The sequence below is a fragment of the Manis pentadactyla genome, chromosome 9 (assembly GCF_030020395.1).
Source record: "Manis pentadactyla isolate mManPen7 chromosome 9, mManPen7.hap1, whole genome shotgun sequence".
NCBI classification, from domain to species: Eukaryota; Metazoa; Chordata; class Mammalia; order Pholidota; family Manidae; genus Manis; species Manis pentadactyla.
Genome location: NC_080027.1, coordinates 98,881,973 through 98,909,119, shown reverse-complemented (window position 1 = coordinate 98,909,119; position 27,147 = coordinate 98,881,973). Strand labels below are relative to the sequence as shown.

Genomic DNA, 27,147 nt, shown 5'->3' with positions numbered 1-27,147 from the left:
CATTCTTGGGTTCTGTGAGTCTGCTGCTGTTTTGTTCCTTCAGATTTTTCTTTGTTCTTACACTCCGTATATGTGTGAAATCATTTGATACTTGTCTTTCTCCACCTGGCTTATTTCACTGAGTATAATACCCTCTAGCTCCATCTATGTTGTTACAAATGGTAGGATTTGTTTTCTTCTTATGGCTGAATAATATTCTATTGTGTATATGTACATCTTCTTTATCCATTCATCTACTGATGGACACTTAGGTTGCTTCCATTTCTTGGCTATTGTAAATAGTGCTGCAATAAACATAGGGGTGCATATGTCTTTTTCAAACTGGGCTGCTGCATTCTTAGTGTAAATTCCCAGGAGTGGTATTCCTGGGTCAAATGGTTTTTCTATTTTGAGTTTTTTTTAGGAACCTACATACTACTTTCCACAATGGTTGAACTAATTTACATTCCCACCAGCAGTGTAGGAGGGTTCCCCTTTCTCCACATCCTTGCCAACATTTGTTGTTGTTTGTCTTTTGGATGGTGGTGATCCATACTGGTGTGAGGTGATATCTCATTGTGGTTTTAATTTGTATTTCTCTGATGATTAGCGATGTGGAGCATCTTTTCATGTGCCTGTTGGCATCTGAATTTCTTCTTTGGAGAACTGTCTGTTCAGCTCCTCTGCCCATTTTTTAATTGGATTATTAGCTTTTTGTTGAGGTGCATGAGCTCTTTATATATTTTGGATGTCAACCCTTTATCAGATCTGTCATTTATGAATATATTCTCCCATACTGTATTATTTCGTTTTGAAAGCCTTTCTGGACTCTCCTGGTTCAGTTAGGTATCTCTCCTTTATACTTTCATGATATGCAGTCTGTATCTTTTATTATTGTACCCAGTAGTATCATAATTATTTATTTAGATGTTTGTCTTTTCCACCAGACTCAGATCCTCAAGGGCAGGAAATATTGTATAGTGCTTAGCATAATGCCAGTAAAATTAAAAATTCTTAATAAATACTGAATGAATCCTTCTGAAATTGCACAATATTTAACCTAACTACTTCTTATGGCACTTACCATGCTCTAAATCACATACTACATAACTATGTATTTATTTTTCCTAATAATAAGATAAGCATTCTGAGGTCTAGGTCTGTCTCATTTTTCTTAGTATCTGCCATTGTCCATAGTATAATACCACACATAAAAAGTGCTATATTGTTTAACATAGAGAAGCTATATTTTTTGGCTATCCCTACTTCTAGGCCATAGTCTAGAGTATGCTAAAACCATGAAAACAAACATGAATAGTTCGAAGTAAATACATTATCACTATACTAAAAATAAGTAAAAATGTCTCTCAAAACTATCTTTGCATATGAAGGGCAACATATTTTCTAAGCTGGCACTGTATAAAACTAATAGTGATACTAAATCCTATAGTGATAATGTTCTTCCCAAAGTGTCTACCTAGAAATCAGACTATTTTTATGCTTTCAGTAGAAAAGAACAAATTATACATTTTCCTGATAGTACAGTTAGAGGCACACACACACACATACACACAACCTCTCTGTTGGTTTTCTGTAAACACTAAAATTTGTCTCATAGCAAACATTGGAAACCAGCATGTTATCTTAATATGCAATCACATATCACTTACAAATATGTATTTTATATCTAGGCCTATAAACTGTCACTAGAACTTCAAGGCTGATTATAGAAGTACGCACGCAATCAGAAACCAAAAGGAATTTATCCTGTAAACACATAATTTAGCTAACAGATTTTTAAGGTTCAGTTAATGGATTCCAGAGGTCTTATTTAATAATATAAGAAGAGGTAAAAGACTATGTAGACATGGTTCTTTCCCACTAGACTGCCTAAATATACTGGATATGTGATATACAATAAAATACATATAAGTATAACATATTGCCTAAATTAGTGAAGGACTGCATATGACAGTCTTCTGAAATGTGAGAGTTTCAAGCCAGGCTGTGTTTAACATGTGGAAGGTAGTTTTAAAAAACAAGAATTGAAGGAGGAAAGTTTAGGAATGCCATAATTTCTCAGAAGGACCTAGGCCAAGTTTTGGTCATAGGATTAAGAAATCTTTACAATGCACATTTTAAGGTTCTATCTTACACTGATTCTCACCTATGATCAACTCCCCAGACACATCTAAAACAATGCTGCCAAGTCTCAGATTTGTGATTGCTTATGACAGATGTTACGGGAGAAAATGATGTTAAAACCAAGGAAGCTAGAATCCAGGACTGAATTTAAATATTTTGCGACATTTTAATAAGACTTCAACTGAAGCCAAATCCAAGACATAAGACAACAAGGCAATATTAGCTGGATTCCCTATTCCTTTATGCCTGACCTTTTTATTTGAGCGCTTTAATTCCTTGATTTACTCTTTCCTCAGTACACTAGAGCCAAAAGACAACCTCCAAAAAACAAGTTTAGGTACACCCTCATTTGCCAGGTAAACGGGCAATTTCCATTTTTATAAACTTGACCTAAGAACAGAGTGTAGAACTGCAATTTAATAAAACCAAAACTTACCTGCATATATTTAATAGACGACAATATATTTATCAAATATAAAGAGCAAATAGATAATTTATATGACTCAGCAATACTTTTAAAAAGTCAAGTATTTCGGGGGTTCATTTGAAAAGAAGAAATTGAACTGAACAGAATGGGAAGTCCTGTAAGCTTAGTCTGATGGTGCCTAGATCATCACTGCTATTGGGATGAAGGGAAGAGATGTGGGAAAACCCAAGCTGCTGTGCTTCCCTTTACCCCTCACCTGGTCTACTACCTGGAGGAGGAGGCTGGGCCTGGTATGGAGTAATCAATGGCATTCTGGGACTGCACATGTGGGGCTGGAAGAAAGATGAGTGTAGAAGAGGGAGTAATTCCCACAGCAGAAGGGGTCCTAGAGTCTGTGCTACTGCTGCCTTAATACTTTATCTGGGAACACCTTACCCCACGTCATCCACAACCCCTGGATCACCACTTCCCTGTTCCCCCAAAGACTGAGAAGCCTGAAAACTCACTCCTACTAGTGGGAGAGCGACCAGTCCACTTTACTAAAGGGACAGTGCTGTGATAAATACTTCCTAAGGTTCCTTTCTCCTTCAAAAGTCTATGATTCTACATGTAGAAAAGCCCAAGTGTCTAAGTTCTCCTAAGTTAAACTCTAGCATTCATTTGAATTTTGAATTAACAGTTAAAACATACTGAGGAAAAATTATAGAGGTGGGAGAGTGATTATGTATACAGTTTTAAGTAATGGAATTACAGTTTCAATAGGCCTGTGTGGGAGGGTTCAGGAAAAAAACAGAAGTTATTTTGGAGGAGGGGAGGCACTGGTGGTAAAGCTCTGAAGCACCAGAAGCTAGAACGAGGGCACTGAGGGCAGATGGGGAAGGTCAATGATGTGTGGACACCAAAGAAAACTTGATTTCTGCAATTTTGCTTCATACCAGCCTGTTCCCTCCTGTACCTACATGTTGCAGTTACAATTCAAATTTTAGATCTTCAATATAATCTTTTTCTATAGCAGTGATATAGAAGAAAACAGAAAAGAATGACCAGAAGATGTATTCTATGGAGGATAGTCACAGATTTTGTAAGTATTATGCAAAACAATCTAACTAGTTTAGGTACAATCAAGATTTTATTCCTTAAGAATCCAAATGCCTAGTGGTTACCAAAGGGGAGGGGTGTGGGAGGGCAGGTGGGGAGGGAGGGAGAAGGGGATTGAGGGGTGTTGTTTAGTACACATGGTGTAGGGGATCACGGGGAGAACAGTGTAGCACAGAGAAGGCACATAGTGGATCTGTGGCATCTTGCTGCACTGATAGACAGTGACTGCATTGGGGTATAGGTGGGGACTTGATAATATGGGTAAATGTAGTAATCACATTGTTTTTTCATGTGAAACCTTCATAAGAGTGTATATCAATCATACCTTACTAAAAAATTAAAAAAAGAAAAAGAATCCAAATGCCTAAGGGAAAGGAAGTAACAGAACTTGAATTTTTTAAGTATCCTGGATGCTGAAGCCAAGCAGGCCAAAGACTGATACCATTATTCAAAGCATCATTCTATTACTACTCTGAGGATGAAATGGATGGTTAAGTCTGGGAAGGGCAGTCCTGGTTATAAACTGTAAAGAGAAACAAGAGGTTTATGCCATAAAATATAAACTAGGAATACAAAACAATTTGTAAAATGGGTGCTTACTGCTGGTCTTTGCCCTGACAGGTAAAAATCATTTTCCAATGGTCATGTGATTTGGTGATTCTCAAGGAAGTATGGTGATCCACACTGGTGGTGAGTGAAGGCTGAGTGGTGAAGAGCTAAGAAAGCATGTATGTGAAAAGGACGCTAGAGAGAACACAGGGAGGGAGAGAACTGGCCTTTAAGAGCAGGGAAATAATAACCAATTTTACTGAGGGCATTATATATGTCGTTTCTTTAAATTCTCAAACAACCTTATGAGATCAGTGCTGTTATTATCTCTATTTGTCTGATGATCAAACTGGGACATGGACAGGTTAAATCACTTGCTCCAAGTCATGCACCGAGAAGGTGGTAGAGCAGGATTTGAGTTAACGTATGTGCTTAGCCAATAAACTGGGAGAAGAGAACCTCAGGAAGCAAATATGGGAAAAAAATATGCCTTTGAAGGGCTGGAGCCTGAATCATAAAGATTCAGCAGCCTTTGTGAACTCAGTTCCTTTTTGCTTTATAATGGAGTTCCTTTGTACTACTTTAAAATTTAGTTGTATGCTTGAATGGAGTTATACTCTGAGTACTAGTGGGTGAAGCAACAGAGGGGAATCCTGGAGGAAAAGTGAAGGCAGGAAACTCACTAGGCTGATAGCGGCAGAGGACAGCGGCACTGAGAGCCGAGGGGGCAGCCAGCTGAGGCGTGCATTCGCAGACGCTTCTGTTCAGCAAAGCTAATCTATTTGCCAAAACATACTATTAAGTTTTTACATTCAGATTTTTGTGGGAGAAAATGGAATATAGAGGAAAGTGTGCTAGAAAAGTGAATGGCTTTTTAGTGGCAAGAGTAATTAACATAATTCATTCAAATTTCCTTTTCATTCTCTTTAGAGTAAATGATATCTGTATGGAGATACTATATTGAATATTTTAGCATAGTAAAATATACAGATATGACATAAAATACTTTTGTGTGTCAAGAGAGTTTTCTTTTTATCACACTGTAGGATTAACTAGAATAATTAATTGTCTTAACAATAATAGGAGAGTTGCCATTTAGAATGAAAAGGTGCACACTTTGGTATAAGTATTTCAAAGATAGCAAAAATCACCTTAAAATATAATTTAAAAAATCTTGTTAAAGAGTTTCCTTTGGTGGAAAACTGTGCTAAGTACTCTTCTGTATGTAAGAATTATACTTAACAAAACACAAAAAAATAAAACATTTAAAGAATTTCCCCCTTTTTAAAAGCAGTTCTATGCACAATATTTGCATTTGAACCCACTTTATTCCCCAACTTCTGGAAGACTGAATGTTCAACAGGACTATAAAATGCTTTACAGTGAGGATTATTGTGCTATTTAATGTGAAATAGAGAGAGTGTATGTCTGGCATTTCTGTGAAATGAATGAATGATACACATTAGGAAATTCTAAATTATTAAATCTACAGAATTAATTTAGGAGAGAAAAATGATAATGCAGTCAATTTATAGTGCATATAGTACATATGTTAATTAAGATCACTTTCCACATTAGAAGAGAAATTCTGCCAGCATTTAAAATTGATTTGTACTGAATTATTATATTACAATAAGACCTACTGAAAGATTTAATAAAACATGTCACTTTTTCTGATACCACCAGAGATTTACTTTTAACTAACAGAAATTAAATAGAATGCTGAAAAGAAAAGGAGAATGTGAAATAGAAATCACCATGAAAAATAAAAATTAGCATCACACATATATATATATATGTATATACATATACATATATATATATATATATATATATGTATATATAGTGAAAATATCAAATAAGCATTCCAGCCTTCAGAATTCTTGCAAGGGAAGAAAATACAGAGATTCTCTGATGGCCAAGGCATTTTTCAAAGTACATATTTTATTATGTCAATAAATATAAACTTTTCATTATACTCAAGATAAGAAAATAAATTTTGGCTCACAAGTAAATTATCAAGTATGATATTTCTAAAACTGACTGCATTACTAGGCAAATTGTTCATATCAATTCACTGATCTCTTTTACTGAAGGATGCATTGGTTTGAAAATCAAAGACTTACGTCATCCAAAAAATCAATCAGTGAAGATGAGGAAGAAGAAAAGGAATCCTATTTAACGAATACAGCAATAAAAAATAGAAAATATGGATGAAGCAATTTAATAAGAACAAATAATAAATCAAAAATTTTGTAAAGCAATTGAAAGGCAAATGACATTTATTCAAACAAATAAATGAGAAAAGCAGTCACTGTTTCTCAAGAAACATAGAAATTCATTACTTTTTCAAGAGTGATTCTTTTTCCTTTCCCAAAGGAAGGAAATGTAATTCATATACTGTACCCAAAATGTAATAAAATGAAGCTCATGGCAAATCATTAATAATCAAATTCAATGTAAGCACTTTAGAAGATAACAACTAAAAGTGAGCAATACAATCTCTACGTCTAACTGTTCCCACCAGAAAGTAAGCTCTTTGAGGCCTAACTTAATATATTTGGTCACTAGTGTATCTCCAGCACCTACAACAGTGCCTTGCATTTACAATTACTTGTTAAAGATATAATCACTAACTTTAATTTTCTGAGACAATTTATATCATAGATTTCTTTTTTCCTAGCAAAGAATTTAAGTACTAAAAAATGACAGTCATATAATTACTATTTCATTATCATCTAAAATCTGTTAATGCAGTCTATATAATACTTTTAACAAAAGCATTCCTACTGTATACTTCTAAACAACTGAACTGATTTGGAACCAGAACCAGCATTTCCTATTGTGAGCTCTGACATTTTCACTTGTTTTTTAAGGTAGCTAAGGTAGCTATGCTTTGGAGAAAAAAAGAAAAGTGTCAAAATTATTTCAAAAGTTAGGGTTTTTTCTGCACTTACTGTTTCTCAGGGGATGAGATGAAATTTCTTTTAAATATTATAATGACTCTCATATTTAGACCTTTCTTATATTTTTCTTAAATGCAAATGTGCTTATAGTTTCCATAAGAATGCATAATATATTCCTTTCTTAGTATGTTTTTGTTTATATATGATTCTAGGGTCTGCTTATGTGAGATGCAATAGATGATTTATTGCAAGTGAATTTTAAATCATAAAGGATATTTCGTTTTAAATTGACTGCAGAGGATATTTGCAAAGTTGAATACTTACTTCAAATTGATCCAGAGCATCGGTAGGCGTATTCAAAAATGCCAAGAAAGAATGCTGTGAGTCTTGGTGCTCTATACCTAGAAGACAGCAGCAACTTTTTTTAAAACTAGAATAATTACAACTCGTTTTCATGGATCACCTTTCTTGTCTGAAACTATTAAAAGCTGCTCACAAACTACCATATTTTCAAGCTGATCAATGTTAACAACTCTACATATTAAAAAAACTAAAATGCATCAGTGTTTCTTGAAACATAAGTTAACAGTTAAATTATATCAGTCTCCATGAAACACCTGTTTCTTGACTTACTAGAGTTCTTGAATTTCTCTTTCCCATATAGCACATTATAAAAGACAGACTAAATCTTTTGGTAGACTTGAGAGAATTTTAAAAATCAGTCCCTGATTATGTCTGTTTTCCTAAGCTAGTTATCATCAAAAAAAGATTCTATTTTGAAATACTCTTATCAAACATATAGTATGCACTGACCAATGTAACTTTCATAAGAAAATAATGCAGTGATAAAACAAATGTGAAAAAAACCTTTTGATTAATTATGAAAAACTGTAAAATTATTTTAAGAAAAAAAATTTTGTAACGGTCTCAATCTGATTTCAGGTATTGTTTTATTGTCAGAACGAAGAATTCAAACCACAGTTTTTCTTAAATGAATCAAAACAAGTTCATGCATTATCTCTTGGTTATGGAATTAACTTTAAGTGCATAATTTCCAAAATAGTTCTTCAAATATACCTAAAATGATAAATACTAGGGAGGAAAAAAAGTAGAAACAACCAAGCACACATTTTTGATTTCCTAACCTTTGGAACTGACATCACCTTATTTGTGTGCTTTTCATATTATTCTCTAATAACATATGATAGTTGCCAGTTAAGGCAATATGTTTTCAGAAATTCATTTGGTCAGTAAATATTGAGAGCCTCATATGTGCCAAACCCTGCCTAGGTACAAGGATATTACAGTAAGTAAAGCAGAAAAAAAATCCTTGTGTTCATTACATAAATATTACATTACATTATTTAAATAGTATAGTATATTATATTACAACAGTGAAATTTTATTTTCTACAATGTTCAAAATACAAATAAAAAGCAGTAGGTTAACATGTTTTCATAAAGCAATGTGATAAACTTAAGTGTTTTCTTTCTTAAGTTCAGATCTATTCTACAAACAATGCAGCCAAAGTCACCTAGTGTGTCATAAGTCATCTGCACTAGTCTTGTCTATATAAACTGCTTTTAGGGCCACAGGTCGTCCATGTCTTATATATTCTTTCTCCTCTACCCACCAAACAATAGGGCTTCCTTCTACTCTTCATGTATGAAAACTCAGCTTGATTCTCCTATCCTGAGTTCCTTACTCACTTTTTCTGGGTTCCTTCCTTTCTTGTTTACTAGGAAATTCAATCAATAAAAACATACTAACATTTTTTACTCTTAATGATTTTTTTCAGGTTATGTCCTTTATGTGACTACCCTTTCTCCTCCACAATTTTAAAAGCAGACAGAGAGACCGACCAGCTTACTTCACTGTGTGTCACAGGGCTAAGAGTGACAGGGAGGTACTAAGGAAAACATAAACCCACTAACAGTTCAGAACCCATCAGAATACTGACTTTGTCAGGAAAATGAATTTCTAATAACTGCATATAAGAGATCCCTTCATTAAGAAAACATTCCAAATTTTTAAATTAAATCTTCACATTCCTAATGCCTCCATATGGAAAGAAAGTTTAAGAAGTTCATGTAATAGAGATACCAAGCACTCTGAGTTACTTTTCACATTGATGGAAAAATGCTAAAGTAATGTTTTCAAGAAAATAAGAATAAATCCCAGGAAATCCCACAAGGTAAGCAATTTAAGAATCAAAAACGGAAGACAATGAAATGCTCAAAATAATTCTTCATCACTGACTTGCCATTTTAAGACTGGATTAAAGTAATCTTTAGTTATTTCATACATTGCTTCCTTTACCCTGGGAGTGAACCCTGTATAACATTTGAGAGTACTATAAAGTATATCATAAAATAATAATTTTTTTCTAATCACACAAATATTATCTGTGAAATAGTCCATGGCACTGGATAAAACAATCAAATTTATGGCAAAGTGAGTTTTTCTGTGACTATCAAATCTTTAAACATGAATATTATATAAAACAAAATGACTCAAGAGATCAGTCTGCAAAAGGGCTGTGTGTGGACATATACATACATATTTCCATAAATGAATGCCAGAACTGCTTGTGTGAACAATTCTCCCACCTACACAATAAGCTGGTTCTTGTGTAAGAAAATGATTCATAGCAGAACAGTAAGTCCTGATTGTGCAAAACACATTCTCATACCCTTTTCAGATCTAAGCTCTTCAGTGTTCTTTATCAGCTGTTCGATTTCTGACAGTAGTTCCAAGTTCTTCTTCTCAGTATCTTTTAATTTACTTAAATAAGGGAGAAAAAGGAAAAGTGTCATTATTTTTATTGCTTCTTAGTGAGCTATCACATATGGAGTTGGACTTCTCTGGTTTAAATATAAGTCACGTTAAAGCAGGGAACTGCCAACTACTGAGGAAAGACAAATCCATCCTGTCATCTACTTCTGTGTAAATAGGTTTTACTGGTACACAGCCAGGCTCATTCATGTACACACTGTCTGTGGCTGCTTCTGCACCAGGACAGCACAGCTGAGTAGACAGAGACTATGTAACCCAGAAAGACTTAGGTATTTACTATCTGGCTGTTCACACAATAAGTTGTTGATCCTGAACTAAATTAAAAAATGTCATAAAACCAAAGGTCAATTTTAGAATTTTGTTAGACTTCTTTCATAGAGAACCATGAAAGCAGAACATATATATGAGTATGTTTATAATTTTCAGTTTCACTCATAGCCCTGACTTATGAATAAATGTGTAAACTCCTATGTCCTAGGCTTTTCTTCATACTTATTCTGAATAATAGCACACGGAATGACATTCAGTTAGCTGTTTACATTGGAATCAATTCATATTCTCCAGAAAACATTTTTTTTTCCATTTTCAGTGTCACACTAGCACATTTAAGTGAAGCATACTTAATTTATGTCTGGTTTATATATAACAAGTATTTGTAATTCAAATGACATACTGTGTATCTGGCTTTTGATTTGATTCAATACATTAATGACTGCAGCTTAAGGACAGAGTCTTCATATCATTAAATACTGAATTTATGAGACTTTCTTTTCATGATTGAGTGCCTTTGAAATCTATGGTATCCTGAGCACCAAATGGATTTTCTATTTGTATTTTCATTTGTAACAGTGAATTTTCTATTGTTCCTCCATTTATCACCTATACCGATTTATTCTTGAGTCATGTTTATAGCCAACTCAATTATGATTTTTATTTTATCATATACTTATTCAGATTATATATAATTTGCTCTACTGTTGTGATAATTGAGGGAATGTATTCATTAGCTAACTGTTTCACAGACTGTGGGGGCTATACTTTTTTAAAATATGAAATAGAACATAAAGAACAGTTACAAGTAAAATATACCATTATGAAATTTACCATCAATAGAACCATCATTGATAAAAGATTTATGGTAGAGGCCAGACTTTTCAGATGACTGCATTTTGTTTCTGACTATTTGTGGCATTTCTATACTGATATTCCTTAAAATGAAAGAATTTTGTATTTAATAGAATAAAATTTGAGAGTCAACTAAATTTTACAAATAAAGGGAAAAGTAAATAATAGAATGTTAATGAGTACTATTAATTAACTCCACTTCATGGACAAGTCAGAGGAAAACAAAGGTGTATTAAAATCTATCACCACATACAAGGCTTGAAAACATCTATTAATTTTTAAATCTTCCTAACTTCTCATCATTGCTTAAAAAAAAAGAAGTGAGAGGTAGGAAATCAAACATGTAACTTTTCTCCAAATACTTTTGGCCCAACTTAGAAATTATTCTAATAGACTGTATTCATGAATCTTACCATTCCGTTATGATGTTAGATGCTTTAACTTTATTTAGCTCTTCCTGGATGGCCTGTTTAGCTCTTATTTCTGCATCCAGAGCTGACTGCAATTCCAGTCTAGCTGACATATCCAGTTTTGCAAAACGACGCATTTTCCAGGGCATATCCTATAAAATAACGTGACTGTGTTTTTAACTCTGTCCTGTGTTATTTTTAACATTTAAATTTAGTAATCTGATTGAATTTGGGAACTACTTAAAAACACCATCTCTAATAACAATAGAATAGAAACATTACTTGTAAAAATTATTTTTCATTAAATTCAGAAATAACTGTAGACACACATATAAATAAGTTTATTTTTTATAGTTATTATCAATAATGACTGAGCCATACACATTACAGTTAAGCAGTTATGTGTTATGATTTCCTAAACTGGGAGAGACTTGGACTGATTAACATCTCATAAAAGCCCTGATAAGAAGCTAAAGCCTGAACAAACTAATTTAAGCGAGCATGTTTATGACAGTGTATCTGAGCCTTTCCCTGGTGTGATGAGCCTCCACTGAAATGGCAGAGCTTTACCGTTGCTCTTGTACCCAAGCTGGAACTTCTCAATGCTTCTAATTCTTCAGTCATTTTAGAAGCCAAGGCCTGAAGATAGCCCCGTGCATCTTTTTCATCACTGACCCTAGAATATATAAACACAGTGATACAGTAAAAAGTAAAACAAACATAGAAACTCCAGTGAGATATATTATTTTAAGGCATCATAAAGAAACAAATGAAAAATAATAAAAATTTAAAGATATTCTACCACAGTACTACTGTCTATCAACAAGTGGGAAGAGGTTTTCTGAACTGTTCAGTTATCTACAAATTAAGTTGGCCATGTTTAGGGAAGTCCAAATTACTCTGATAAATTAGTAAAACTTCATCCTTGAACTACAGAATCAATACTCTTTTAATCTAACATTAAACACATACACATGACTTCTAAAGAATATTAAGGTTTCTCATGAACTGGATTATGCCATTTATCTTAAGAAAACAACACAAGCTTTTTAAAACTGAAATACACTATATTTAGAAAGTTCAGTTTATTGTATAATATTCTGTAAACATAAGGGTACTATTGTAATTAAAGCTCTTCTGTTTTCTAAGATGGTCAATAAAATAACAGAGAAAAGATTAAAGTCTATTGAAACAGAGCTTCTATTTATTGTCTTCAGATTATCTTGCTGATGCAACTATTATGATTTTATTATGACAGAAATTATATTCAGTCAGACAAATTCCACGTTTTATAATTTCTCAAGAGAAAGTTTGCATTTTGTCATTATCTCCTACAAAACAAGGGGAAGACCAAGCATATGAAAATTTAAGAAGAAGTTCCTATTCTCAAGAAGAATGAAAACCATGGATCTATAGAAAGCTTAATACCACAAAAAGGAAAAAAAGGAGTTGAAATTTGCAGTGCTCAGAACTGTACTCTAATACTCTTTGGGGAAGACTGTCATTCTGCAGGCTGCCTATTTTCATAGATAAAATTCAGGCCATTGAATAGTTATGAGGAAAAGTATACTTCAGGTAAATCAATATTTATCTGTGATGCTAATATATTAGACAAGTTTAACTCTTGAGCCTTGCTTTAGCATCTTATGGAATTTGAACTGCTGAGGAGTCATATATATGTACACACACACACACACACACATGCCTCTGTGTGTGTGTGTGTGTGTGTGTGTGTGTGTGTGTGTGTGTGTGTATACGTATACATATATAGTGCACACTGGGTAGTGGGATATATATGTATCTTAAGAGTTTGGTTCTCTCTTCCTCAAATGGGAAGGTGTTTTGGAGGACAAGCAAAAGAACTTAAACAGAGAAGCAGTAAAGTCATTATAAGAAGTTGTCCACTCTAGTGATAGCCACATATTTTTAGGCTCAACATGTATGTATAGTTGACCATGACCAATGAGGGTTTGAACTGTATGGGTCCACTTTTATGTGGACTTTATTCAATACATACTGTACAGTACTGTAAATGTATTTTCTGTATGATTTTCTTAATAACATTTTCTTTTCTCTGGCTTATATTGAAAGAATTTGGTACATAATACATACAAAATACGTGTTTATTGATTGTTAGGTTATCAGGAGGCTTCTGTTCGACAGTAGGCTATGAGTATTGAGTTTTGGGGGAGTCAAAATTATACATGGAAAATTTTGGGGGAGTAGTTAAGCTTTGGGGGCTATGAGTAGTTATGTTTTGGAAGAGTCAAAATTATACATGGATTTTGACTGCTTGGGGGTTCAGTAGCCCTAACCCCTGTGTTGTTCAAGGGCCAACTGCATATATTTTTATTTCCTTTTAAAGAAAAATGGCTTTAGAAAATATTAAGAAATTTTGTGTAGTGGGAGGCTGTTTCTTTTTACAGTTCTCTAACTTTGGACACCACAGTGACCACGATCTTTTCATTTAATCAGCTCATATACAGTAAGGATAAACAGGGATGGAAGAAGGTTATCTTTTTTAGAGTATAAAGAAAGAGACTTACATAGTAATGATGAAGAAAACTGTAGTATCTATCATTTAAATGGCCAGGCTAGCTGGCCTCAACTAGTGCTAGTTAGCATCTACCACAGGTCAGAGATCTTGGCTTATGCACATTTCCGGAAACCTATGAAGTTCAACGTGTTTTATTAACTTTGAAAAGCAAATAACTTGTAATTGTTTTTATGTTGTTTGAAATTTTATATAAAAAATAGTCTCTTCTAACTGCTTTTTATTTACATGTGGAATACATTCATATTACCACTGTGGTCTTCCACTAATTCTCAACTTTTGATTAAACCATGGCTATTTTCTTAGCTACAGATAATTACTGGTGGGAAGAGTTCAGGAAAAAAGAAAAGAAAGATGTGGTCAGATGCAAACTTAGGCCTTTGAGGTTCCACTGGTTTCAGGCTAGCACAATTTCTTTTAATAATCATTGCTGTTTTACTATTTCTAACCATGACCTTTAAAAACCTCATGTTCTCCAGCTTCAACACCATCTCTTGCCCTTTTCTTCTAGGCCATCTGGTTAAGTTTACTCATACCCATTCTCTTAGCATTTTTTAAAAACAGTTTTAGAGGTGAGTCCCTCATCTTTGGCTAAGCCATTTAAAGGTATTCCCAATCCCCTAGTTATTATTACTATATACAAACAGTTATTTTCTCTACCACATCCTGTATTTTCCATTTCATTATTTCCACAGGTTCCTTTGAACATGTACAGACCTTTTCTAACCCTAAAAATTCCCTGTCCTAGCTGCCTCCACTCCCTTTTTCTTTCCCTTTATTGTTATACAACTTCTGGTTGCTCTAGTGTTGAGCCTTTACTCACTCCTACCTATTCTCTAAAGTCTGATTTCTGCCTCAACTGTTCTGCTGATACTATGGTCTATTAAAATAATGACTCGGCTATGGAAGGCCAATTTGGATCTGTTTTGTTCTTTTGGCATATCTAATCCTCTCCTTGTAAGTTATTTCAAATAATCCATCAAGGCATATTATTAAATATTATTTTGGGCATATTAGGAAAACAAAGAAGATATAAATATATATATATATATATATATATATATGGTCTTTATAAAATTGGGGAATTAGGACATGCCCAGTGGAATGATGAAGAACTTGATTCTTGAGCTAAATAGACCTGGGTTCAGTTCCTTGCTTGCACCTCACTGGCTCTGTGATTTTGGGTAAGTCATTTACACCCTCTAACTCTCTGTTACCTCATGTATAAAATAGGAATAATAATAGTAATACCTACCTTACAGGACTGTTGTGATAACTGAATGACAGCACATGTGAATTAGCCTATGCCTGGAACATACTATTTTTAATCAATATAAGCTATTACCATACACAAATTAAGATTAATGAATGCGAATGTTTCAAATAATGTAAGTGAATATAAATAAAGGGAAATAAAGGTTTCATTACTGGAACCCTTTCCTGATTATTTAAAGCATTTTCCTGGGTGGTTTACACAGCTGTTCCCTCTCATTATGTTGCCTCACCATTACCCTTCTTTCCTTTCTCCTAAAAAGATCTCAACAACTTCAATGGCTTTATTTACTAGGAATTAAATCCCCAAATTTATATTAATCCTAACCTTCATGCCTTCTTTTCAAAAGTAGATTGGAAGTCTCTACTTGGATTTCTCAGGATACCTCAGACTCACCAACAAACAATAAAGAAAACTAAAATTAATTATATCTTCCCCAAAGTTGGTTCCTTCTCTTGACTTTCCTACTTCAATGTACCATTACTTTCTTAATCTCTCCAATTAAGAATTTCAGAAATACCAGTTTCTCCTCTTTGCTTGCCCTTCAACCATAATTAAGTCCTACAGATTCTTCTTCCATTATGTCTTCTCCATTTGTCTAATTTTTCCCAAATCTCCCTCTATTTCATACTGACCACCACTGTGAATATGAAGTTACCTCCTAATTCATCATTTTAATTAATGCTATTATCCTTTGCAAAAACTTTCTTCTTTCTTATAAAGTTCAAATCCTTACCCTAAGTATTCAAGGTGATTGTGCTGCGATAACTTAATTAGTCTTATTTCCTACCATTCTTTCACATGAATTCTCCAATGCAATCAAACCAGGTATAGGATCTTTTAAATTCAGTGTTTTCAGAAAACACATTGTAGTTCAGTTGATTACCCCCAACGTTCTTGAGCACCCAGTCTGAGGTAATTCTCTTTTCTATACTCCTATAGAAAAATCAGTATTTATACAAATACATAAGGTAATTTACATTGATAACTTATCACTACTTCTAGTCACATTAGTTTTTAAACTTTTAACTGTTAAATTATCAGCTACTTGAAGGCAAAGTGCTGTATTTTAACAGACCCTTCTATCTTCTATTGTACCAGAAAAGTACAATATGTTGAGAGGAGATACGTTTAAAAAATGAGCCTCATAGACTAGCCTGTAACTTCAGCCTCTCTTTTAATATCATTTTGAAGAGAAAGTGTGAAATGATAAGGAAGGTCCCAGCTCTAATACAGTGATGAGCAACAAGGTCTCTACCCTAAAAGGTTTTCTTTCATATGAAAGTGATATTTCACAGGAAAAGGCAGAGGGGGGCAGAGTAAGAGGGCCATTAGAAATGCACTTAAATAACGTCTTATACAACAGTGCTTATTTTGTTTTAAAAATGTTAATTTGCCCAATGGACACATTTAAAATAATAATTATCAAGTTTCTAAAACCTTGTTTGGGTATTACTTCATTTTTTGATATAGTAGACTAAAAAACTGGAATAGCCTGAGAATCTTTACCTTTATAAGCTTGGACAGAGTGTTTCAGAGTTAACTTTCAAACAGATAATGAGAATGCTAAGAACAGGGAGTATATCTTTTACTTTTAACCTATTAGGTATTTAATAATTTATTTAACATATTTATCCATTTCTAAATAATAGCTTTTATGCAAAGTAACATCCTTGTATTCCATTCCTGATTTCTTCTGCATATTTTACTTGAATGTGAAAAATGTAAAGTATAAAATGAGTGTTCTGTGTTATAAAAATTTCACCTTTCTGTTACCCTTTACAGAAAGCCCACATTTAAAGCTTCCTTCCTTTACCAGAACCACTTCCTATTCCATTTGAACCCATCATGCCAGCCTCTGGACAAGACTAGGGGTCTAGGATTGCAGGCTTTGGCCAGATAGCTGTCTTCTGAAAAAGGCATTTTCAGGGACATCTTCATTATAAATTTGATTATGTAATAATTGAGTTACAAATAAGGAGTCATGATTTTTGGTATTATACACTTGGCTAAAGATTAAGATGATTTTGCTTCAGAAATGTAGGCTTGATGACAAGGACATAAACATTAGTGAACCATTAACTTTACTATTGGGAATACAACCAAATTTTCACAATTTGGGCATTTCCTTTAGTTATTCATTGACTAGACACATTCATGAGCCAAAGATGGGTTAACATAGGAGCTCTACAGGTAGGTCAATATCAAAATACTTGAGTCACCTGGGTAAGATTACTTAAAAAGAGTGTTTATTCACTTTTGATTTTATTTAAGAAGGAGGGTATTGATGTGACCTAAGTAGGAAAATGGAAAAAAAAAAGCTACAGAAACAAAATCAAGAACACAAGAAACTAAATTCCCACCAAACAATTGGTCTGTAGATATATGAAGAAACCAGTTGTTTTCATCCATGGTGTGCTAAGAGTCAAAAAGTTGTAAGGTAAATATAAAAAGTTAAGCTACCAATTTTCATTAGAAAATAATAGAGTCCTCACTGGATTCTACTTTCCTCAGGTATCATAAAAATATACAAATAGCAGAATAATCATTTAATGAATTAATTAAAATGAAAATTATTAAGGTAATTATTCAAAATTAAATCCTAGGAGCTTAAAGAACAGTTGATAAAACTAAACCATTTCAGGTTTTTAAAACGCTGTGTGTGAATCAATCTAATCATGAAAGAAGGTGATAGCACAACATGTTTAGCTTCTAAATTTTTGTCTATGCTTTCTGTTTCTTAAAATAATCACAAATATAGCAATTTTCATCTTAGCAAATTTCATCTACAGCTAGTAAATGAGTTTCTTCAGTTTTTTAAGGATTAACTGTCCTAGGAAAGTAACATTTTTTCTTAGAAATATCAGCTTTCAGTGAAGCTGTGGGATATTTTAAATGGAGTTTCAAATTGGACATTTGTTGAACAGAGCTGAAATGAGATATATAGGGAAGTAAGGGAACAGAGGAACATAATAGAAAACACAGATGAACACAGATCAGTAATAAAATCATGCTTTTCAGGAAACATATTTTTCATTGCAAAAAATTAAAAAAAGAATATGTCAGTAGCCTCCTGGAATTCACACCAACTTGGCTCTATCCAAAATCATCGACAACTACACATTTAAAAAGAGTACTCACCACTGAATTATTTCTGTGATTTGGGCTTCCCAATGTGCAACTGATTCTTTCTTGTCTGCTAAATCCTTCACCTCTTCTTCTAACTGCTGGTTGTGCATACTTAAGTTCTCATACAAAGTGGTAAGCTGAAAAGCAATTTTAAGACATTAAGACATTTAAAGACACGCGTAACTTTTAGGAACAGGAATTTAAGACGCTCACAGGCCTCTTGTTAGATCTGGTAACTCCCCATACTTCACTAAAAAATGCTTGTCTTCCTAATTTCTTCTGCGTCCTTCTGGTCACTGAATTTGGAAACATCAAGCACTCTGAATTCTGCCTTTCTTTTTCCTTGACCGCTACACTGAATCGGTCCCATTGTGAACTTTCTCCATTTGTCTGAAGGACTCCCCAATTCTGCTGGTAACGACTTCTCTCGTTTTTTGCTGAAAAATGTCTCTATGTAATCCTCTTTAAAAAAAAAAAACTAATAAACAATTTCAAGCACACTAAAAAATGGACAGTGTGGTGCTAAGTGCACTCCCATGAGCCCATCATCCAACTCCAACAACTCTCACCCCAGTGTCCACTGGGTTTCATTGTACTCCTTCCTGTCTTATCTCTTCTCCTGTATTATTCTAAAGCAAGTACCAGACATCATATAACTTTGCCCAGACATATTTCTGTTTATCTCTATAAAACAGGATCTCTCTTCTAACACATAACCATAATATTATCATCATACTTAAACACATTTAACAAGTTTACTTAATTATCTATATTGTTCAATTTCAGTTATCTCAAAATACCAAATAACTTAAGTTTGTTAAATTGAGTCATGATACCAACAAGTTAACACAGCTTACTGGTTGCTTTATCTTTTCAGTCTCTCTTATTTACAGGCTCCTGTCTTCATTCAGGCTGCTAAAATATAATACCATAGATTGGACAGTTATTTCTCACAGTTCTATAGGAGGGTAGTCCAACATCAGGGTGCCAGCTGCTTTAGTATCCAGTGAGGGTGCCTCCTGGTTGAGTCCTCACAGTGAAAGGGGTGAGATGCTCCTGGGGGGCCCCTTTTGAAGGATAAAAATCCTACTCATGAGGGCTCTGCCTTCATGACCTAATCACCTCCTGGAGGTGCAGCCTCTGAATGCCATCACATTGGGGGACTGGGTTTCAAACTGAGTTTTGGAGGCACATAAACATTCAGTCCATACCAGTTCCCCTCCAATACTTCTGTTTTTCTTCTAGTTTATTTGTTGAAGAAAGTAGGTTGTCCTGCAGTTTTCTATAGTCTGAATTTTTGCCTTCATTTTTGGAAGATATTTTTAGTTGTATGTAACATTCTGGGTTGGCAGTTATGTTCCTTCAACACTTTGAAGATATCATTCCTTTTTGTTCTTTGTTTTTATTCCTTTCTGGATTCCATTTTCTTTGCTGGGAAGTCAGACTTCAGTTTAACTTTTGTTCCTTTGAATATAATGTGTCTTTCTTCTCTGGCTGCTTTTAGGATTTTCTTTGGTTGCTGGTTTTCAGCAGTTTTTCTATGATGTGCCTAAGTGGGGTTTAATTTCTATTTGCCACCTTTGGGGTTTGTGGCATTTCTTGAATTTGTGGTTTAACGTTCCTCATAGGTTTTGGAAAATTATGGGCTGTTAACTCTTCAAATACTGCTTCTGCTAGTCTCTCTTTCCTGCCCTTAAGGGAAAGTAAACATTTTTGTATATAAGACCTTTTCATCAATCATGTCCCCTCTGTCTCATATTCTTTTTTAATGTATTTCCAACCTTTTTAACCTCCATTCATCCTTTAGTCTGGATAAAAAGTCAGACTTGTTTTTTCTTACTCATTTCATTGGCTCTTTCCAATATGCTATTAAAATCTTCTATTGGGTGTTTCAGTTATTTCATTTTTCACTTCTAGAAATTCTATTTGACACTTCAAGTTGTCTGCTGAAATTCTTCATCATATTTTCTATTTCCTTGAGTATATCATATAGCTATTTTAAAGTTCATTTATGAAAATTCCAAGCTGGAATTCCTGTGGGTCTATTTATATTGACTTTTCATTTTTTATACTTTTTCATTTTTCTTTTCTTATTTTTGCTCTTGTATTTCTTGTTTTTGCTCTTATTTATTTTCTCTTGGTTGTCAGTGATTTGATTGTACTGCCTAGTATGCATGGTAATTTTTTACTGCATGACACATTGTAAATGAAAATTTTAGAGATAATTTGAAGCTCAGTATAGTATCTTCCTCCAGAGAATATTTACTTTTACTTCCATCAGGAATGCAGACTAAAGATAGATCAGGGATTGAATTATTTAGAAGCTGGATTTCAGTCACTGAGAAATCTCACCTCTTTCTGTTTCACCCCTATTCCTAAAATGTAGCCTTTCAATGAGTATAATTAAAAGCTTGAACAGATTACCAAGGATCCTGCACTTGGTGGATACTAATCTTCTTTTAATTTAAGAATAGTTGATATAAAATATTATATTGGTTTCAGGTGTACAACACAGGGATTCAACAATTATATGCACTACCAAATGCTCACCACATAAGTGTAGTTACCAGCTGTCATCATACAAAGTTATTTTATTATTAGCTATATTCCCTAGGCTGTACTTTTTTTTTATTTTGGTATCATTAATATACAATCACATGAGCAACATTGTGATTACTAGATTCCCCCCATTATCAAGTCCCCACCACATACCCATTACAGTCACTATCGATCAGTGTACTAAGTAAGATGCTATAGAGTCACAACTTGTCTTCTCTGTGCTATACTGCCTTTCCTGTGCACCCCCCCCCATGTTATGTGTGCTAATCATAATGTCCCTTACTCCCCTTCTCCCTCCCTTCCCACCCACCTTCCCCAGTCCCTTTCCCTTTGGTAAATGTTAGTCCATTCTGGGGTTCTGTGATTCTGCTGCTGTTTTGTTCCTTCAGTTCTTGCTTTGTTATTATGCTCCACAGATGAGTGAAATCATTTGGTACTTGTCTTTCTCTGCCTGGCTTATTTCACTGAGCATAATACCCTCTAGCTCCATCCATGTTGTTGCAAATGGTAGGATTTGTTTTCTTCTTATGGCTGAATAATATTCCATTGTGTATATGTACCACATCTTCTTTATCCATTCACCTACTGATGGACACTTAGGTTGCTTCCATATCTTGGCTATTGTGAATAGTGCTGTGATAAACATAGGGGTGCATATATCTTTTTGAAACTGGGCTCCTGCATCCTTAGGGTGAATTCCTAGGAGTGGAATTCCTGGGTCAAATGGTATTTCTATTTTGAGTTTTTTGAGGAACCACCATACTGCTTTCCACAATGGTTGAACTAGTTTATATTCCCACCAGCAGTATAGGAGGGTTCCCCTTTCTCTGCATCCTCACCAGCATTTGTTGTTCCTAGCCTTTCCTATGTTGGCCAGCCTAACTGGTATGATGTGATATCTCATTGTAGTTTTAATCTGCATTTCCCTGATAATTAGTGATGTGGAGCATCTTTTCATGTGCCTGTTGGCCATCTGAATTTCTTCTTTGGAGAAGTGTCTGTTCATATTCTCTACCCGTTTTTTTCATAGGGTTATTTGCTTTTTTGGGTGTTGAGGCATATGCATACTTTATATATTTTGGATGTTAACCCCTTGTTGAATACGTCATTTACAAATATATTCTCCCTTACTGTAGGATGCCTTTTTGTTCTGCTGATGGTTTCCTTTGGTGTACAGAAGGTTCTTGGCGTGATGTAGTCATTTGTTCATTTTTTATTTTGTTTCCCTTGCCCGAGGAGATGCGTTCAGGAAAAAATTGCTCATGTTTATATTTAAGAGATTTTTGCCTATGTTTTCTTCTAAGAGTTTTATGGTTTCATGACTTTCATTCAAGTCTTTGATCCATTTTGATGGGGTTAGACAATAATCCAGTTTCATTCTCTTGTATGTAGCTGTGCAGTTTTGCCAACACAAGTTGTTGAAGAGGCTGTCATTTCCCCATTGTATATCCATGGCTCCTTTATTGTATATTAATTGACCATATGTACTTGGGTTTATATCTGGGCTCTCTAGCCTGTTTCATAGAGTATACTTTTTAAGAACTTTCAAAGCTATTTTCTAAAGCTGTCTACCACCTTACACTCCTACAAACAGTATATGAGTTCCAATTCCTACAAATTTCTTGCCAGTAGTTGGTATGGTCACTCTTACTGATTATACTTTTTCTTGAGAGTGTACAGCAGTATCTTACTATGGTTTTAACTTGTATTTTCCTAAACTAATGATATTGAGCATCTTTTTAGGTACTTATTTGTTATTCATGTATCTTCCTTATGAAATGTCTATTCAAATTTTCCCCCATTTTTTTCATTGTTTGTAGTTTTTATTCAGTTTCAAGAATTCTTCATATCTTCTGAAAACAGGTTTTCTATCAGGTAAGTGATATGCAAGTATTTCTACCAGATAGGTGATTTGCAAATGCTTCCTCTTCATCTGTTTCCATTTTCTTAATGTTATTTTTAAATTTTGATGAAGTCCAATTTATCACTATTTTTCTCTCATAGGTTTTGCTTTTAATGTCATATCTATGAAATGTTTGATGAATGCCAACTCGTGAAGATTTTCTCTTATGATTACCTCTTATATTTCAATTCACGATCCACTTTGAGCTAATTTTTGTATATGGTATGAGGTAAGGATCTAAGTTAATTTTTTTTGCATATGGATATCCAATTGCTTCAGTACCACTTGTTGAAAAGATTATCCTTCTCCCATTGAACTTCCTTGGCACTTTGCTGAAAATCAACCGACCATAAATACGAGGGTTACTTTTGGACTCTTTACTCCGTTCCATTATGTCAGTACTATACTCTTGATTTACAGTTAAGTTTCAAAATTCTGAAGTGTTAATCCTCCAACTTTTGTTCTTTCCTCCCCAAATATTTTGGCTATAATAAATCTTTTGCATTCCCATATAAATTTAAGGATAAGCTTGTCAATTCTAAAAAAAAGCCTACCAGAATTCTGACAGGGATTTCCCTGAATCTATAGAGCACTTAGGAGAGACTGCCATCTTATCAATATGGAGTCTCCCAAGCCATTAACATGGTATTCCTCTCCATTTGGTTAGGTATTCCTTAATTTATCTCAGCAGTATTTTGTAGTGGTCTTCCTCTGGTTAGTTCCCAGAGCTGTGAATGGTCATTTTAGACAAATGTATCCACTTTGAAACATTTTTTTCTTTGAAAAGATATTCATCAATCTCTTCATGTTATAGCTAGAAGTCTCAGGTGTTTTTGAGAATGTTTTTTGCAGATGTCTCACTAATTCCTGCAACACATCCTTTTTTAATTACCATTGTCTTTGACAGACCTGCCAACTAATTTGTGGTTGGCGTTTCAGCTGGAGATTTACAAAAAGAGGAGGAAACACAGAGTTTAAATAGTTACTAGTAGTTTTAAATCTATTTGTTTAGTATTTGCCAGAAAAAGTTAATCTTTTCATTATTACTGAATAAAAAAGCATGGACTCTGGAGTCAGACTGTGTTCAAATTCAATTCACTTTCTAGTTTCCTGATTAAGAAAGTAACTTATCTCCTTTTGCCTCAGTTTTCTCATCTATAAAATGGTGAGAACACTACAGTATACCTCAGAGAGCTACTGAGAGGGGTGACTTATATAAAGTAATTCCAAAGAGAATCTACACAAAGTAAATAATACCTATGTATTAGTTCATTGTGCATGTTTGGGAATGAAAAGGTTTTACTATTTGTACATCGACATATCTGGTTTATAATAATTTATAAAGCTACATAAGAATGTGGAAAAATCCTCATAACATTTTAAGTGAAGACAGATTAGAAAAAAGAATGTATATATGACTGTGATTAGGTAATATAACATGTACACAAACAAAATTGGGAAAGGAACATATAAAATCAAAAGAGCTGTTTGTGGTGCTAAGATCATGGGTAAATTTCACACTGAATATTTTCCACATTGTTTTGTAATTTTGCTTTTTTTGTAAAATAATAACTTAAAAACAAGATACAAATGATATGTCTTTTTTTTTTTACTAGAAACCAATTACTTTCACTTCCTGGCTAATTTATTTAGAGTAAGTTGTCTTTTAGTAAAAAGTAGAATTCACAGACTTCTGAAAAATATCAAACTTTTTTTCTATTTCCTTTAAATTTTTACTGTGGAGTTTAAAAATGTGAATGTGAGACTCTATTAGTTATTTAAATTTTGAAATGAACAGAACTGCTTTTCGGCTTCTCTATCAGAAATTCTGTTAAGAAGTAATTCCCTTCCCTTCAAGCCAGCTCCCAATGGAGTAACTGGTATACCAAGCTTCTCTGGTTATGCCTCTTGAGGAAAACACCCAATTCAAACCAAACCAGAAAATGAGTAAACAGAAACATCAAAGATGTGCAGTTAGGTGGACTAAGAGTTAAGTAGAGAGAGAAGCAAAGCTGAGTGAAAGGAACAAAAATAGAGAAGAGGTTCAAATGGAAGCAGAGACCCTAGATGCTTCCCTATTTCTCTAGGAAAAAATATTTCCTTGTCACCAGTCACTAAATACTTGCTACATATGAATTTGCTCTCAAAGTTCTAGTCATATTCTTTGCCAGATCTTTCAATTTAGCCAGGAAAGGTAATGTTTTATTTTTATAAACTTAGGAGATAGGCTTTTATTTTTATCCTTCAGGTCACACCAGAATCAAGAGTATTGTTTAAAAGTTATCCGTAAGTACGTATTTTTGGTAAACTTGGCAAACCTTTTTGGTTAATAATGAAATAAAACCAAGTGGTGAATATAAGATTTGATCTAATTCAATTTGATTATTTCCCAGTACAACTTTTTTTGAACTATAATATCATCTTTTACTAAGTACTTGGCTTAGAAACTACATGAAGAGGCCTTCTAGTGTTCAATTATATTTCTTACCTCAAGGAATTCTTAAACAATCTTAAAATTCTATCTTGTAGACAGAAATGATGTTTAATTTTATAGTCTTATTAGTCAAACATATGAAATAACAACTATGTGGCCCATTTGGATAAAGTTCAAATATTGTCAAATTTATTTTAGTGGAAATAACTAATGGTTATATGATAATATTTATACAAACATAGTTTAAAAAATCCATTTATACTACTATTTGGCCACTTTCCACAGTGTGTATGTCAGCTCTACAAGACTTCACAAAACGAAGTAACAGAGTTCTTTCTCAGGTAGTTTTCAACCACACAAGCCAAGTCATTTTAAAAATGTTAAGAAAGCTAATCATGGGGAAAGTAATAAGAAAAGATATATGGAACACAGTGGAAAACCAAGATAGAACATAGAGTCTCTCTTTTATGATTATTTAGTCATGATCTTTGAATCTGCTATTGGAATAACTGAATAATAATTGAACACAATGCTTTTATTGGAGGAAAATCCTAGAAATCATTATAAAACACAATTATCCAAACATTAAATGTAAATAAAATTATTAAGACTTCTCATTAGTATTAGGATTTTTACAGCTGTTTGTTAAGAGCTAACACAAGAAATGCAGAATGATGGCAGTTCAAGAAATCTGAGATACTAAATGGAAAAACAATCCTTTATTTGAAATTTTGTTCATAAATCTGGCCACTTCTAAGTCTAATCTATGGTTTTGCTTTATTCAAGCTACACAGTTTAGGCAGAGTTGGTTTTCTTGGATTCTTACCTACTAACTAATGGTATTATTTCTAATTATTATCAGTTCTCCATCATGATTATCACATCATATTGTCAAAACTTCTACAGTTTGACTTACTTGTTCATGCTCTTGCATGAACATGCTCTTGCCAGGGTCCAGCCTTAACTTAAACTGCCATAATAGAGTAAGTAGTGAATATGAAGGAAAAGAGAAAATATGGGGAAGTGAAATAACTAATAGACACTAAAAAAATACTTGGGACAAAGAAAAGATGAGATAAGCAACATCCTGTCTCCAGAATAATCTTGTGCAGATTGATATAATGAAAAACTGCCAGTACGGTATAGGAAGGTATGCATAAGGAAGAATATTAAACCAAAAATGTGCACCAAATACAAAATTATATCCACGATTTCTATCACAGTGCTGAATCCTTAACATGTACTCAATGACTATAAATAAGATTAAATCACTCACCTTATCGAGTTCACTTGTCAGTTTTTTATTTTCCTCAGTTAACAACACTTTTTCTCGTTCGTACTGTTGTTTGAACTCATTTTCAAATTCTTCCCTTTCACTTTGACTAACACAATTAAAAACATAAGAGGAAAAAAATGAATTGAAGATATAATAACGGTATCCCAGATTGGTTACTGTAGCATATGCTTTGTTTTGAAAAGTCTCCTATGTTTTGATTGTTCCAAGTCCCAATCTTTTCCCTTAAAACTAAGTTATAATCACTTCCTTTTAATTAACAAATAGATTTTCAATAACATCTACCTTATTTTTCATTTGAAAATCTAAGACATCTGTGGTTTGTAGGTCCTAGGTCCCTGACTGTGCTCACTGTATTTGGTTATGTATATATTATAAAGTATGGAAAGACAAGGAGGTTAGGCAGAGAGGAGGCATATGGACCACAGTATGATTCTTTATAGCAGCTCTAGATTGCCCAGAAATTCTCCATTAAATTTGCAACAGTTCTCTCAATATGCTCAGCCCTTCCTTCCTTTCCTTGTTCCTTCTTACCTAAGTACCTACTTATCTACACACACATTCAT

General features: G+C 33.7%; 1 protein-coding gene across 13 annotated transcripts in view; it reads right to left on the bottom strand.

Annotated features, from left to right (window-relative positions):
* Positions 1-27,147, bottom strand: part of CDC42BPA (CDC42 binding protein kinase alpha) — a 303,926-nt gene that overhangs the window by 55,573 nt on the left and 221,206 nt on the right. For 7 of the 13 annotated variants that reach the window (XM_036918411.2, XM_036918402.2, XM_036918403.2 and 4 more), the window contains 6 exons: positions 26,564-26,669; positions 18,404-18,528; positions 12,006-12,111; positions 11,439-11,587; positions 9,797-9,888; positions 7,429-7,505 (listed from right to left, as the gene is read on the bottom strand). In XM_036918411.2, the coding sequence (XP_036774306.1) occupies positions 7,429-7,505; positions 9,797-9,888; positions 11,439-11,587; positions 12,006-12,111; positions 18,404-18,528; positions 26,564-26,669 (655 nt within the window). Of the gene's footprint in view, positions 1-6,324; positions 6,373-7,428; positions 7,506-9,796; positions 9,889-11,438; positions 11,588-12,005; positions 12,112-18,403; positions 18,529-26,563; positions 26,670-27,147 lie in introns of all 13 variants that reach the window. The other 6 variants (XM_036918407.2, XM_057507866.1, XM_036918400.2 and 3 more) reach the window with 1 other exon arrangement.